The sequence below is a fragment of the Vidua macroura genome, chromosome 3 (genome assembly GCF_024509145.1).
Source record: "Vidua macroura isolate BioBank_ID:100142 chromosome 3, ASM2450914v1, whole genome shotgun sequence".
In the NCBI taxonomy this organism is placed as follows: Eukaryota; Metazoa; Chordata; class Aves; order Passeriformes; family Viduidae; genus Vidua; species Vidua macroura.
In genome coordinates this window covers 34,737,342-34,752,412 of record NC_071573.1, presented here as the reverse complement: position 1 = coordinate 34,752,412, position 15,071 = coordinate 34,737,342, and the positions used below count along the sequence as shown (strand labels likewise).

At 42.6% G+C, this 15,071-nt stretch overlaps 1 protein-coding gene across 1 annotated transcript in view; it reads left to right on the top strand.

Annotated features, from left to right (window-relative positions):
* SNAP25 (synaptosome associated protein 25) overlaps positions 1 to 15,071 on the top strand; it is a 61,504-nt gene that overhangs the window by 20,451 nt on the left and 25,982 nt on the right. The window contains exons 2-3 of the mRNA XM_053974790.1: positions 12,200 to 12,334; positions 12,968 to 13,009. Of these exons, the coding sequence (XP_053830765.1) occupies positions 12,263 to 12,334; positions 12,968 to 13,009 (114 nt within the window). The 5' untranslated portion in view covers positions 12,200 to 12,262. The remainder of the gene's footprint in view (positions 1 to 12,199; positions 12,335 to 12,967; positions 13,010 to 15,071) is intronic.

Genomic DNA, 15,071 nt, shown 5'->3' with positions numbered 1-15,071 from the left:
CATGGTGCAAACAGTTGCTTCCCAGGAGCCAGACTGCTGCGGCCAAGAAACAGTTAATTCTTGTTTAGTTTATTTACATGATCAAATTTAATCTCTTGTTTTACTGTTCAGCAGAGCTCTGTAAATCTCACATGACCCCACAGGACTTACCCAGCTCCCGAATTTCCAAAACCTTTCCTCTGCAGATTGTATCACAGCCTGTTTCAACATATCCATCCCCCTTAGTGAGAACAAGAACTGCAGCAGGGAAATGGGGGTGCTCTTTCAAAATGTTTTAAATTCCATCCTTTCAGGGCCAGCATCTGTGGTTTGATGGGGGTTAATGATGCAAGCGTAGGACCCGGGGAAGGGACAACATTCCCATAAGGAACCAGAAAACTTTCTACTGCCAAACACAAATTGAAAGGAAAAGGTTAGCAGCCAAACCAGACCATCTTGCATGCCCTTGCAGGCCTTAATTCCTTCACAAACATGTGCAAACTCAATAAAAAGAACTAGCTAAATAAAAATCCCCACGCAGAGAGGAAGATTTTGATCCTCTGTTAAAACAGTTTGAGCGGAAAGGATTTTGCAGCCTCTCTGTTAATCTGCTGATCACATGGTTGAAAGCGATGCCCTTGAGGCACTATCAAGCCTGTTGTTGAATTGATTGGTCAATAAAAAAAAGAAAGGAGAAAGAAAAAAAAAAAGAAAAGAAGTTGTGCTCTTGTATTAGTACAGCTAAATCCTCATCTGCAAGTCTGGGTAATCTTGCCTGGAGGAGTGCGCTGGGGTTTTTCTCATCATCCTGTGAAGGCTGAAATGGACTTTTGAAGAAAGAGAGGTTTCTAATCAGCCTTCTTTGAAATTGTATTACTGATTCCTGGAAAATGAGTAGCAGCCAGGAATTAGTTGTAGGTGTGAATCAGAAAGCAGCAGTGGCCTTTGAAAACAGGTGAATAAGTTTTGCATACCTGTGGGCTGCTAAGATGCACTCCTGTGGCTAATATAGTTTGTTACTTAGCCTAGAAATGTCAGATGTTTTCAATATTTGGCTTGTACAATTCTAAGTGCATTGTAAGCATCCACTGTATCCACCTTGGCTTGTACAATTCTAAGTGCATTGTAAGCATCCACTGTATCCACCTTACCCGGTTGTTCCCAATTTTTTGGTTTTGATACAAGTATCCACCAGTAGAGAATGGTGGATATGACCCAAGGATCTTCCCATTTAATCTTTCAGTTGTGCCCAGTGAAGGAAGCTGCCAGATCTTTCCCTTCTCTGACCAGCATTTGCAGCACTGCAGGGTTTTGGGATTGGGTCTGGACTGGTCAAGGTTCCAGCTTCCCTTCAGGGAGATGAGCTGTTTAGCAGCAGGAATTTTTGTTATTGTGACTCTGTAAAAGAGCCTTAAAATAATACAATTTAAACTTGTAAAAGGTTTAGTGGTTTAAAATTGGGTTCCCAGCCCTTTTTGTTACATAAACTGCCTTTTAAAAAAGATACTCTACTATGTCCTTAAATTGTGCCTGCTGCATTTTATGTACTCACACGTCTATCTGTGTGTCACCTGAGTACAAACAGAGAAGGAGGGGAGTTAAAAACTAAATAGGGTCCTTTCTTTTTATAATATGTCTGTAGCTATTTCTTTTTTTCTTGAAAGAAAGTAAGCTTTTCAAAGTTCATGAACTCTCCTTCAGCTTTAAATCCTGCATCCACAGTTTAAGTTCCTAGCAGAGACCACAACACAAAGTGGAGGTGAGAGGAGCCAAGGGTAGGAAGTGGCAGAAAGTGAGCCCTGAGCCAAGACCATGGCAAAGCATGAGACATCCTTGGGGGATACTCAGGGCACCCTCAGAAAGGTCAGCCTTTTTTTGTTTTGCTTGTTCATTTTTTTATCTCCTTTGCCCCAGAGAAAACCCACTGGCCATAGTGGGGAGGTGCAGGAGACTCATTTTGGAAAGCAGTTCCTTGAGGTCATGGGCTTTGACTCAGGCCTGCAACCTCTTGTGCCTTTGCTATTTCACTGATGGTGCTGCATCTTGACGTGACAGTGCCCTCACCACACATGGCTGCATGCACAAGGGAAAAAGCCCAAGCTGGGAAGTTCCCTTTCTTCTTGCTACATGCTTCAGATGCTGTATGATATAACAAGCAGAAGGCCGGGTAGACAGAACATGAATAATCAGTGATAACCAAGAATCTCAAAGACAATGAGATAATTTCTTAAATATGTCTTTTTGCTGTCCCTCATAGCTGAAAAAAATTGTCCTTCCGTTAAAAATCCAATTCTACAAATAGCATCATCAGCCCAGTTTCATAATGCTTATATTTTGTCAGCTGCTGATTTGACTCTGACGATTTAGTTAAAGAAGATTTCTGCTAAAAATATATCAGCCCACTGCTTGAAATGCTTTTACCACCAGACAGAAATGAAAGGATGAATATTATAAACATAATGAATGGCTTTGTTTACCATAAATACATAAGGGGAAATGTCTATTTACATTCCTGATGCCCTCATGATCACAGTGTATTTTACTTGCCTATTAAAATGTTTATATTTAGCAAGAGCTGCATTAATTGAATTTTTTTCATTTCTGCTGAAGGTCCTTACTGGTGTTACACAGCTCAGGGGCAGGGGTAGGTGTGAGTCCTGGGCTGCAGAGAAATCTTGCAAATGCAAACCATGCACAAAAAAGTGAAATGCCAGCTGAGTGTGCTGACAGCCTGTAACAAACAAACCATCAGGGGAATACCTTATTCCTGTCTATCACTTTAAAATCAAAGCTTTGACAACATCGATGCTGACGAGGTTAACTGTGTCACTGCCAATTTTTTCCACATTTTTCCCTTCTGTCACAATCAGCAGCCATTCCACACTAAGCCTGTAAATGTGCTACTTAAACTCACAGCTTGTCCTAGGAGTCCTAAGAGTATCAGGACTAATGAAGATGGGATAGCACCAATTTTTAACATATAAATTAAGAACTTCACATCTGTTTTAACTGTGAAGTTATTCATTATTACATTCAATTTAACTTTTAAAAATCGCTTTCAAATTAAATAAAGTTACCACAAAATTTTCTCTTGACTTGGAGACTTACAAAGACTGTGGCAGAAATTAGCTCTGCTTTGTGATAGGCCAACGCAAATGTGCTCCCTTTTCTTACTGTAATACTCGTGGGTTTCCTTTCTATCATCCATTTAGCCTAAAAATACCTTTTTGCAGTTTGTGGGTTTCCTTTTCATCATCCATTTAGCCTAAAAAAAATTCTTTCTCCAGTTTGTGAGTTTCCTTTCTATCATCCATTTAGCCTAAAAAAATCCTTCTTCAATTTGTGAGTTTCCTTTTCATCATGCATGTAGCCTAAAAATGTCTTTCCTCAGTTGTCAGGCTGCCTTCTTGGATCATTATAAGAAATTTGAGGATGAGCTCTACTGGTTTGCATTTGCTGCCATTGATTTGATCTGTGTGTAATACAAGAGCGTGGAACTCTTCTGGCGTTTTGCGCTGACTTTGCAGAGGCAGAGAAGACGTGGGAAAGGTTGAGGCAATGTGGAACAAGGTCTTTTGAACAACTACTATTTAATGCTCTCTTACAGAAGCTCAGCTCCCTTTCTTTGTTGCCACTGGGGCAGCTCCTCTTGGTTTGTGAAAGCACAGAAGGAGGCTCTTCACCCACGGCTCATTATGGTTTGGAATGCTGAGGGGTGATGATTAACCTAAAACAGGAGACCTGGAAGAGGTTTGGATGTGGATATGGAGTAGGGGCTGGACCAGGAGCTCTGGCACTCTCCAGAAGAGTGCAGAGGGAGCAGTTTCTTTCTACAAACCTAGGAACAGGAAATGCAGCAGGCCTCGTGGAGCCTGGTGGGAATGCCCCAGGAAAATTAGCCATGCAGCTTTCTTATTCCTTGCTGTGTCTTGAACCCCTCAATAAATGTTTTGCAATACTTCCATTTTATATTTCTATTCCATCTCAGAGAAACAGAAGGGAGCAAGTTAGAGCCCCGGGAAAATCTGGCAAAAAAGTATTTAAGATGCCAAGCACTTCTGTTTATTGTTTCCACACTCACACCTGTCCCTCCACACACTGCTGGCCTCTCCCAGAACCATTGTCACTGGTTCGTAGCTCCACCTGCAATTTTGACCCCACTAATGGCAGTGGTGACACTCCCTCCAACTTGAAATGGGGCGTGACTTTCACCACTAGCTTCTAAAATTGGCCATTAATCAGATTTAGTGGCTTAGGAGCAGTGTAAAGAAACCCAGGTTGGAATCAAATTGAAGAGGGGCTGACTGCTCATTGTTTCTGCAGTGATGGCCAGAGAATATTTTGAAGACCTGAATGGATTTAGGGTGTGAGTTCTAATGGAAATCATGACACAGTCAGAAATCTCATCCTCTGGCTAGGCAGATGCCTTTAGTTTTTCTCCAAGATTCTGGCCTCAGAATGCAAACAGCTTTTCACAAGTCAAGATCTTTTCTTTAATCCTCTCTACTAATACCTGGATTTCTTGTTCTGAGCCATCAAGATCCAGCTATGTCAATGGCAAGCGAGGTTGTAGGATATTTTGGAGCAGGTATCTCCTGGAAGGACAGGGAAGCACTAAGCCCTTTCAGCAAAGCCCATACCCTGATTTAAAATACCCTGTGAAATGCCAGCCACCCTTTCCCAGAGAAGACTAATTCAAATGGAACTGGCATAACCAAGAGCTGGTAGGATGACAAACATTCTGCCTACCAGGAAAGGACTAACAGATCTCATCTTTCACATCATAAGACATGCTTGGAAAGGTTACAAGTCCTGTTTCTGTACCTCAGAGAGAAAGAAGGAGGGACCAGGGAAGAAGAGAAAATATGTATGCCACAGGACAACACCAGCATAGGAACAAGCTGCTGTTTCCTAGCTGGGAATAAATTTGTGCTAGAAGTAAAACATTTTCCAGGTATTGGAGAAGCGAGGGTGTGGACTCAGAGCTAATGGGAACACAATAAGCTTAGTGATTCATAGGACATAGCTTGTTAAATTATAAATGATGCTACATGAGACAGGGAGCTGCAATAACAGGGAATTTGATTCGCAGCAGCCTGTTCTGTCCAGGTCTGTGCTCTGTGCCGCCAGTAGATGTGGTGCCCACTCCCCCTAAGAAGGTTTCTTTCTTCACCCTGCATCTCTCTGCCTGTTTACTCTCCCAGATGAACAGAACAAACATTTTTGCCTCTTTCTGTGGGAAAGGAAAAAAAAAAAAAAAAAAAAAAAAAGTATGGGTACATAGGTGCAAAAATGACTGCGAAGAGATAACACGTTGAGAGGTTTGTTTTCTTTTAGCAGTAAAGTAAAATTGATAGAAAGTCAAATTTCCATTACTCTGAGGTGACATTGTTACAAAATTGCTGGTCTCTTGTATGGTGCTTGTATGTTGTTTGGTGTGGGAGCTTGGTGGAGCGGCAGGCGCGTGTTGGAGGAGCCTCGTGGAGCAGCCATGTTGTCTTCCAGCTGACAAGTCAGCACTGACCCGCCTTGGATTGGGGTGGGCTGGCAGAGGTGCAGTGTGACAGTATGGCAGCATGCTCACCAGCATTTATCCCAAAGTCCCAGGTGTCCAGGAGCCCAGGCAAGGTGCTCGTCCATGCCCTGGAACACCTGCAATTTAAGTAGGACAAAACAAGGGCAAGATAGGAAGGAAGAGAAGGATTTTATCTGTGCTGTGGAGATTCAGGGAGACAGATTGAGTTGTTAAACATGGAGAAGCAGTCCCATCAAAGGGTATCCAGGACACCTGCATGGTGCTGAAGGATAGAGCCAGCAGCAGGAAACCCAACACCTGCAGTGCCTTGCACAGCTCCAGAGATCTGTCTTCAGGCAAGGCAAGCAAGCCCTGAGAGTAAAATGAGTTGCCTAAGGTGATGCAGGAAGACAGGAACAAACTAGGATTTGCCCGCCTCTCCTGAATTCAGATTTGCAAGATCTCAGTGCCTCTCTCGTCCAAAGTCACGGCCTGACAAGCCCTCACCAGTAGGCATTACTCTTTACTGAATATCAAGCAAGAATTTGGACTGAAATGGGTTATTATCACTAAACTCTGTCAGCCTGGGCTGTGGAAGTGGGCCGAAAGGCTTGAAGCAAAACACTGTGGCACTGCAGCAGGAGAGAGATGAGGTGTCTTTGCCTTGGGTTAAGGCTGACAGACCCTACAGAAACACAGCTCTAGCTTTTTGGCTTAATCCCTACCACAAATGTTAAAAAGGTGTTTCTTTGGAAATGAGAACTTTGCTGAAAATCTTGTGAATAAATTAGATCCATGCAATAGGATGTGCTGGAGAATTGAACAGCAGACTTTCCTCAAGACTTTATTTCAAATCTATTTAGAAATTAAATCTAAATTAAAATTCTGACTAATTTTTCATTGTTACATTTTATGCCACAGTGTAAAATGTTTAAATAGGATTTTTTGTTACAAAATTATTTAATTTCCTCTCCAAGTGCTTTCAGATCAATTAAAATACAGTAAGAGCTAAAGCAGGACATGTTTAGTTATAGACAGAATTAATTGTGGTAAGCTCTGTGTCAAAGAAGATGGAGATGATAGAAGTCAGAGAAGTTGGAGCTTGTGAAGGCCATTACTGAGAGCCTACAATCTACAAAAACTATGTTCCCAACTCCCTTCCATTTCTCACCAGCTGTTGCCTGTCACACTGACTGTGGGCAGCACACACATGACTTTCCTGGCTTTCTGTGGGGATCTGCCTTCCAACACTCCATCCTCAACACAGCTTCAGGGGGAGCCTGCTGGTATCAGTAACACCAGTAATGGTTTCTAAGCATCCTTTTGCAGTAGGTTCACACTTTTCATGTAATTTCATTCCCTGCTGATGTTACCCGGCAGTTTTCCTGGTCGAGACTGGGCTTTGGGGTTAATGCCAGAGCATTTCCTATAACACAGCTGCCACAAGCACCTGTAGGGAAGGCTTGTGAAGGTGGTGAAAGACGTGGCCAATGTGCTGGATAGGTGAGCTGTAGAGAGCTCCCCACTGGGCAGTGGTAGCTGTTGAGGAGGTCCAGCAGGATAAAGGATGTGTCCTGTGACAGGAGGATCCTACACAGCCCCAGAGCTGCCTTGTGCCTGAACCCATAGAGGCTGAACACCCCTTGGATGGCACATGGGAAGCCAAATGAGGGGCAACAGTGGGGAGCAAAGATGACCCCCTTCATCTGTAGCTGCAGTTCATCTCCCCCTTTGACAGTGTTTCTTCTTCTACCAACAGCCAGACAACAGCAGCAACCTCAATTCCACCTTTAAATGGCCCGACATCCATCCTGAGACACTTGATTCAAAGTCTCTTGTCAGGTTTTCTGTGGCTCTACGAACACCACATCACTGCGGCGATGCTTTCAGTCCTACAGGAAAGAGGCACAAGGAGTGGGATTGACCAACTCTTGACATTTTTAGTAAAATACACCAATGCAGTCATCTTCTGGCTACAAATATCTATAGGAAGAGTAGATGTGTTCTCTAATAACAGGGAGAGTGCTTAAAAAAAGAACATTTTATTGCTGTGTTGCCTTCTCCCCAGTAAATTGCAGCATTTTCATTTTCCTGTATTTATTGCATTGAAGTGTTTATATCACTGTGAAGCAAATATTTGCTTTCAAAGGTCAGTCACTGTATCTCTCTTCCTCTGGGGACAGACGTAGGTCTCTCTGAGCCTTCAGTATCACTCCATACAGATTATATAATCTTGCTAAGGGATTCTTTACTGCATCTTGGCACTACTGAAATAGCAGATGCAGAATTTGAAGTATAATAGGCAGTGCCTTTCCATTAGCCAGTCTCTCTTTGTATTTCTTTCTAACATTCAGTCTGTGGTGCTTCTGTATGAGCACTGGGATAAGGGACGAGACTGTCTGCAAGAAATTTGATTTAAATGACCCAAGTGCCTGGAGTTGTACCTTGCATTGTGTAGGAGACACAGAGCACAGCCTAGAACATGCTGTACACAGTACTTTGTAGCAGTGTTTGGGCTTTTTTCTTCTTTTCAAAGAGCACCGTGGATGTTTATATGTGAACCCAGACGATTTCCTTTTCCGAAATGGAAAAACCAAGGTTCACATGAAATTTTGAGGCTGAATTCGTATAAGCAATTACCACAAGTATAAACACAAATTGAGTGAATGTAGGGTCTGTAACTTCTGTTGCAATCTTTTTTTTTTTTTTTTTAAATCAAATTTTTAGATTGATAGAGCTTAACATATTACATCCCTACTTTGGTTTTCTGATTTGTTATCTCTTCAGGGACTGTAGATAAAATAAAATGCAGTTTAAGTTAGAAGTACAGAGTACACTTTGGAGAGCTTATTCCAGTTCTATTAGCAATTCCTAAGGCAATTGTAGGATTTTGATACTTGGTTCAAATTAACTTGAATGAGTACAGAATGCAAAATATCAACTAGTAACAAAAATATAAATTCTGCAAGGAATTTATTACCCTAAGTCCTCGATACTATCTTAGGCCTGTTTCTGTTCTACTTAAACAAGTGCAGGTTTCAGTGGGCCTGAGCCAGACCTTATGCTTTTGAAAGTCTGTCTAGTATCAGTAAGAGCAAATTCATCATGGTTTAACTTTCCTTGATCATTCCTGAAATCGTTAATTTTCAGTGTTCTAAAACATGAGGAGTTTTAAATAAAAGCTTTTTATAGGTGTTCCTAAGAAACACCATAGAGGGAGAACTGTTACTTTGTACTTCAGAGCAATAATTCCATTTAAAACATAATTCTTTTCTCTACAGGATTTTTATTGATAACAGGGTTTGTTGTTGGAAATTCATGACACTGGAATGGCATTTCAGCCTAAACAGGATTTTTCAAGTAAAATCCTATCTCTAATCTGTTCTATTCCACATTATAAATTGCAAAATCTGAAAAAAAATTAAACTCATTCCCTGCCACCTACAAAATATATGTAGTTTATCACACTGTGTGCAAATCAGTAACCTTTATTGATTCTTGCACACAGTTTTCTATTAAATAAAGTTGAATCAGCACAGCTGTGGGGCACTTCTGTTTATGACTAAAACTTGATGTTAAATGACTTGTCTGGAAGAAAGCTTTTTGCTATTTTTCAATCCATGCTAAGTGCTTTACAAATACCAAACAATCTCAATAAACCTGTCAAGTTCGATCACTTGCTGCACAACATCTCTCCGGTTACAAGCTCTGACACTTTTTTTAGCTTGATGCAGAATAAGACACGTCTGTCACTAAGATGCCAACTGATGGTTCTAACAAACCAAGAAGGGTAACTAAAAAAAAAAAAAGCCTCACAAGAGCATGGAGAGACAGGACAAGGGACAATGGCTTCAAACTGACAGGTAGTAGGTTTAGATTAAATGTTAGGAAGAAATTCTTGACTGTGAGGATGGTGAGTCACCGGAACAGGTTGTCCAGAGATGGATGCCCCATCTCTGGAAGTGTTCAAGGTCTGGTTGGATGGAACTCTGAGCAACCTGGTCTAGTGAAAGGTGTCCCTGTCCATGGCAGGGGGTTGGAATGAGATGATCTTTAAGGAACCTTCCAACCTAAACCATTCCATGTTTCTCTGAAAGTCTCTTCATGTTCTTTCTTTTTTTTTTTCACCACCCATTACCACCACTGGCTCATGATCAAAAAAAAAATGGTAAGGAAAACATCAAAAGTATGGCTGGAATTTACCTGAGAATGGAATTTTCTGTGAAGTTTTTTTTAATCTGCAGAGACTGACCAATGGTCAATAAATAAGTTGCTGTTGTCAGTAAAAGCCCTCATGTCACCTCCACTCACTTACAGGTCTGTAATTACTCAGCTCACACTGGATATGCTTAGAAAATGAACCAAATTCCCTGTTAGCATCCCACCCTCTCACTGATGCATCACCTCCCACTTTACAGCTAGTAAGATGATACCAACAGATACAACGCAGAACCACTTTCCTGCCCCTCAACATCTATATGTATTTAACAATTAGATCAGTCCCAAAGCCCTAAACAAATTATCCTGATTTTGGCTCAAGCTTGATGCTACTACTCTGCCAGCACAAATGTAGTGAGGGGTCCAGGCAGAGGAGAATATTTTATCTAGATTCTCAAAAACTAGGTCCACAGACTTAATCTTGGTATCCTGGTACAGAGGCTATGCCAGATATATTTCAGCTTTGTGTTATGCCTCAATCTGGGAAAAAAACACAATTTGTGAAGCAGTGACCAGTGCTAGAGCCAGGCTGTGCCAAGTGAGACAGGAGTTTGGAGCATGGTTCTTTACCAAAATAACTTCTTTTTATCCCACCCGAGCATGCTCCATTTGCTGACCAGGAGCAGTGTTTTCCTGGAGCTGTGTGCTACGAAGGGCACCACCAGCACAGTAGCAGGGTGGGAAGGTTGGGGTGGCCTTGAGAGTATCCCCACATTTTCACATGCCCTTCTGGAAGAGACCAGTTCCCGGTTTATCTTTTCCTCCTAAATATCCAGTGCACCATTTTTTTGTAAAGCTCATTTCCTTCTGTTTGTGAGCATCCTTGAAGTGTCCAATACCAGCCTGAGTATTAGCCATGAAATTAAGCTCTGCCTTTGCATCAGCTGGGGTTGCAGATGAGTTGCCTGAGCTTGGTCCTTCACACTGCTGTGACCATGCAGCTGGCAGGACCAGGTGGCCTCGTTCTCCAGCAGACATTTGGGCTCCTACACATGGTGTGACCCATCACAAAATGCCAGCCTCCCTCTGACAAGGATGTGGCGATGTGTGCAGTGATGAAAGTAGAATATTGTGCCAGTAGCTGCAGGGCTGACTCTTTGAGATGGATTTCTTCCTGCAGTAGCTTCAAAGAGGAAAAGCAAGTATGAGTGAGGGTACAGCTAATGTGAAGGCATGAAAGTCACATATTCCCTCTCAGGTAAGAAAAACAGCAGATCTGTTGCTGAAGCTGCAGAGGAAATACAAGGAGCTGTCTGCTTTCCTTACACCTTTCTAAGCAAGCAGGGTGTGATCCAGGAAATATCTCTGCCACCCAGCTGTACCTGCTCAGCCAATACTCCTGATGTCCTGATGGAGAGCACCATCAAAGAGACGAATGGTTTAATCTCCAATATATAGCAATTTCTATTTTAACAGAGTTGTTATTGCTAAAATTTTAGAGCCAAACTCTGCCCTGACTTATTATGTTTCATAAAGGCTGCACATATTGCAAAGACAGGACAGAAAACAGCCCCCGGGATCCTGCCTTCTTTAGAGCAGCTCTGCTAAAATGGGCTGCTTTTGTCTTCTTTCTGTAATTGAGCACGATGGCATCTGCTTTATGGTTGTTTACTTGCAGTCCCCCACAACTTCCCCACCTCCTCTGCACCTGCAATTAGGTTTTCCTGCAATGAGCAAATCTAACATTCAGTGAGCAGTAATTTGTAATGTGCCGTGCTTGAATCAAGCAAAGAAATAAGCCGGTGTTGTTGTTATAAAGACCTGACAGATGGTAGGAGGGCCCGCCTTTCTTAATCAAGTCATGCTCAGTAATCAGAGCTAGCTTGAATTTGTAACAAAAAAGAAATTTACCAAATCGAGGATTAATGGGCTGCATCCCGACCTCTGGTAAGGACCAGCTCAGGGGTGTCCTTCTGTATCAAGAGGGATAATGAAGATCAGAATCTGACCCACTTTGTGGAGAAGTTGTAAATACCAGTTAGGTCCTACCGTCACATCCCCCAAAATGAAGGATTCTCCCATGTAGCCTTCTCCCAGTCTAGCTGTAAATATTATTTCATAGTCTGAGCTATAGCATGGTTGAAAAGTCATTAGCCAATAAAAATCTGCAAAGTTTCATAGTCTTTAATTTAATTACAAATGTGTTAGCTGAGCAGCCAGCCCTTCAAGCAATGCAGCTGAAACATAGGACAATATAGGCTTGACCTTGACCTCCTTCATATTAAACCTTTCAATTCTAGAGAAGAATGAATGAGTTTCAAGATTGTTTCTGGCAGCAAATAGCATCTCCTGAGTGTCCAGCTTCTGTATGAATTGCATTTGAAAGGTTAAGAAAAAAGGAAGGATTTGCCCTCTGCTACGTAGGAATTACTATCCCGAATGAGACTTCGGGTGAGGACAAGGATGTAATAAAAGTGCTTTTGTGGGACTGACGTTTAAGCACGGCTCCTAACCACAGTGTTTCTCTTCCTTTTCATTGTCTTCCAGGCTCACAAAGCAGCTGAGTGCAAATTCTGATCCACAGCGTCCCCAAACACCCCCACAGCTAAAATGGCGGAAGATGCGGATATGCGCAATGAGTTGGAAGAAATGCAGCGGCGTGCTGACCAGCTCGCTGATGAAGTGAGACCAGTAGCTAAACTGGGAACTTGGGGCTGGGCTTGGTGTGAAACACACAGCCAGAAATAGGAGCTGATCCCGCAAAGGATTTCTAGAGCTCTTTTCCATCAGCTTTACACTGAAAGCAGAATTGGAAATGAAATGCGCTGGGGTAAAATTTAATGTTATGTTCAGTCCAGATTAGGGAATTTATTGATCATGAGTTTGGTTTAGGTATTAGATTGTGCATCAATTTGACTGGCCTCAGAGCAAAAGGCAGCAATTTAATATTTTCTGAGGATTCCTTCGATTTGTCAAAGCTATTAAATGTTAGAAGTCACCAATTAGGTTTCTGAAGAGTCATAGCTGAAAACCACAGGCTTTATTTTTAAAGTGGAACACCTCCGGTTCCGAGCAGCACCGCTGCAGCATGTGAGCAAGGGGACCACAAGCCTTGGAGACTGCAGCTGCCTCGAGGTGTGCTGCATTAGCCATCCATAGAGCTGGAGATGGAGAGATCACCAGTGCCCTGCTGATGGCCTGATTTGGAGGGAAGGGAAAGCATGCAGGAAAAAGATCCTGTCAGCATGAGCCTGCACATTAGCTTTGGAAAGGGTAACTTGCCAAATCTCAGTGTTTTTTCCTGTTTTTTTTCAGTCCCTTGAGAGCACCCGTCGAATGCTGCAGCTTGTTGAAGAGGTAAGGACTTGCATTTCATTTGCACTTCTGTTGTGAGCAGAAATGATGGGGAGCCTGACACTGGAAGTGGCTTTTTAAAAATTCACATTGCTAGGGCCTGGCCACGGCTTTATGTGCCACTGCCCTTGCTCATCCCTACCCCTCACTAGGGCCGTGCAAGATACTGTTCCCTGGTTGCCAAGGCACTGGTTTGGTCATACGTGAGGATGCACTGAGAGAGGATTCTGGAGATAAATGAAGGAAACAGCCTCTGAAGGTGACCTGGAGTCAGGGACAAGTGGCTGAGTTTGCTGCAGAGCTCCAGGAGCCTTGTGTCAGCACCACTCTCACATCCTTGGCATAACACTGAAAGAGGGGGAGGTGAGAAGGGCCCTTGATCCATTTTCCCAGTCTGCTTTAAATACTTCTTTCTCCAAAAACACTTGCATCTATTTATAAAACATTGATCAGCACAGCATTTAAATGCTATTTCTTATGTATCTCTGAAATATTTATCAGGATTTCAAGGCTCACAAGATGTCCTAGATTGACCACTTTGGAGCTGGGAGTTCTCTGATTTTCCATGGTGCTAAGGAAGAGGACCCTGGCCTGGTCCTCATAGCTAATACCTGCCTGGAGGGAAAAAACCAATTAAGTCAGGCCATATTTCACCCTCTCCACAATAAAGGGGTTTAAAAGTTGGAAAATCTCAACTCAGTTTAGTTTAGAGTGTTCAGCCATCAGGTGGTGGAAAACTTTGCTGCTGCCTGACAGGACGTATTATTTTCAGACACCATGCAAGCCGTGGTGCTGGAGCTGGTGACATTTTTAATCAGGGTCATCAGCACTGACAGTCCCAGTACTCCTGACAACCAGAGGAGTCTCCAGCAGAGACAATGGGAAGAAAATTACATCAGGTCTCATGTTCAGGAACAAGCACAACCCCAGCCGTAGGCTTTATGGCCTTGAAATCAATCATCACTGTGAAGATCAATGGAGTCCAGTGGAGACAAAATTAAATTTTCACATACAGACAGACAGATGGGTCACTGAGCATAGTCAGCATCGCTTCTCCTCCACAAACACTTTAGATCGGGGCCCCTTGCAGCCGAAACACACTCTTGTCTCACGAGCAATCTGTCCCTTTTTGCTGCTCAGTTCCCTGGACATGCCATTCCTAACTACCAGTTGACGTCATCTCTGTGCTGGATGCAGCTCCTGCTGAAATCTATTCAACAACAAGGAAGAGAGCCTCATATGAGTACCCCCACAACACAAGGCAGGAGAGCCAGCTGCCCCAAAATGCCTGGGATCTAAATAGACAAGGCAGATGATGAGTGGGAAGGAGAGGCGCAGGAAAGGGAAGTGATTTGCTCGGGGCCAAGCCATCAGTAAATATCAGCCCTGCCTCTCCTGAGCCGTATTTGTGCGGCCTATGCACTGCTTGAGTCTTCCTAACATATTGAACCAGCATATTGTGAATGCCACTGGAATTTCAGTACTAAATCACAGCAAATGGCAAAGTGGGAGGAGAACTGGGACTGCTGAATTTACCAATGAATTTATAGCATTCTTTGGAAGAGCTCAGCATCTCTGGACCTGGTGTTTATTCAGATGCCACAATATCTTCCTGTCCAAATAGAGAGGCTGCTAAAACTAGCACTGAGTAGTCAAGGGAGTTCTTCTAAAATGAGCTGAATATTATTTTCACTAATGTGACTACGGGAGACCTTTTAAATTCTTCTGTGGCCTAAACAGCTGGTGGATTATTCCAATCCCTTTTCCTAGGTACTTTTAAAAAATGCAGCATTTAGGGAGTGAGGGATTTTATACCAAAAAGACAAATGGTGAGAGAATTTGAAATTGAACTTGCACTGGTCTGATTTAATAAACCCCCAAAATCCAATTAGACTTCCTCACTTAGCAGAACCTGTCTAGTAGACAGAGATAGGAAATACTCAAGGAAAGAATGCTTTTTACTCTGTTCTCTTGATACAGTAGATCTGTTCTTCCTTTCTTTCTCCATGTTTAAGCATTATTACTGTGTACATTTGTATGGATTGATACTGGGGAAATACAGCAT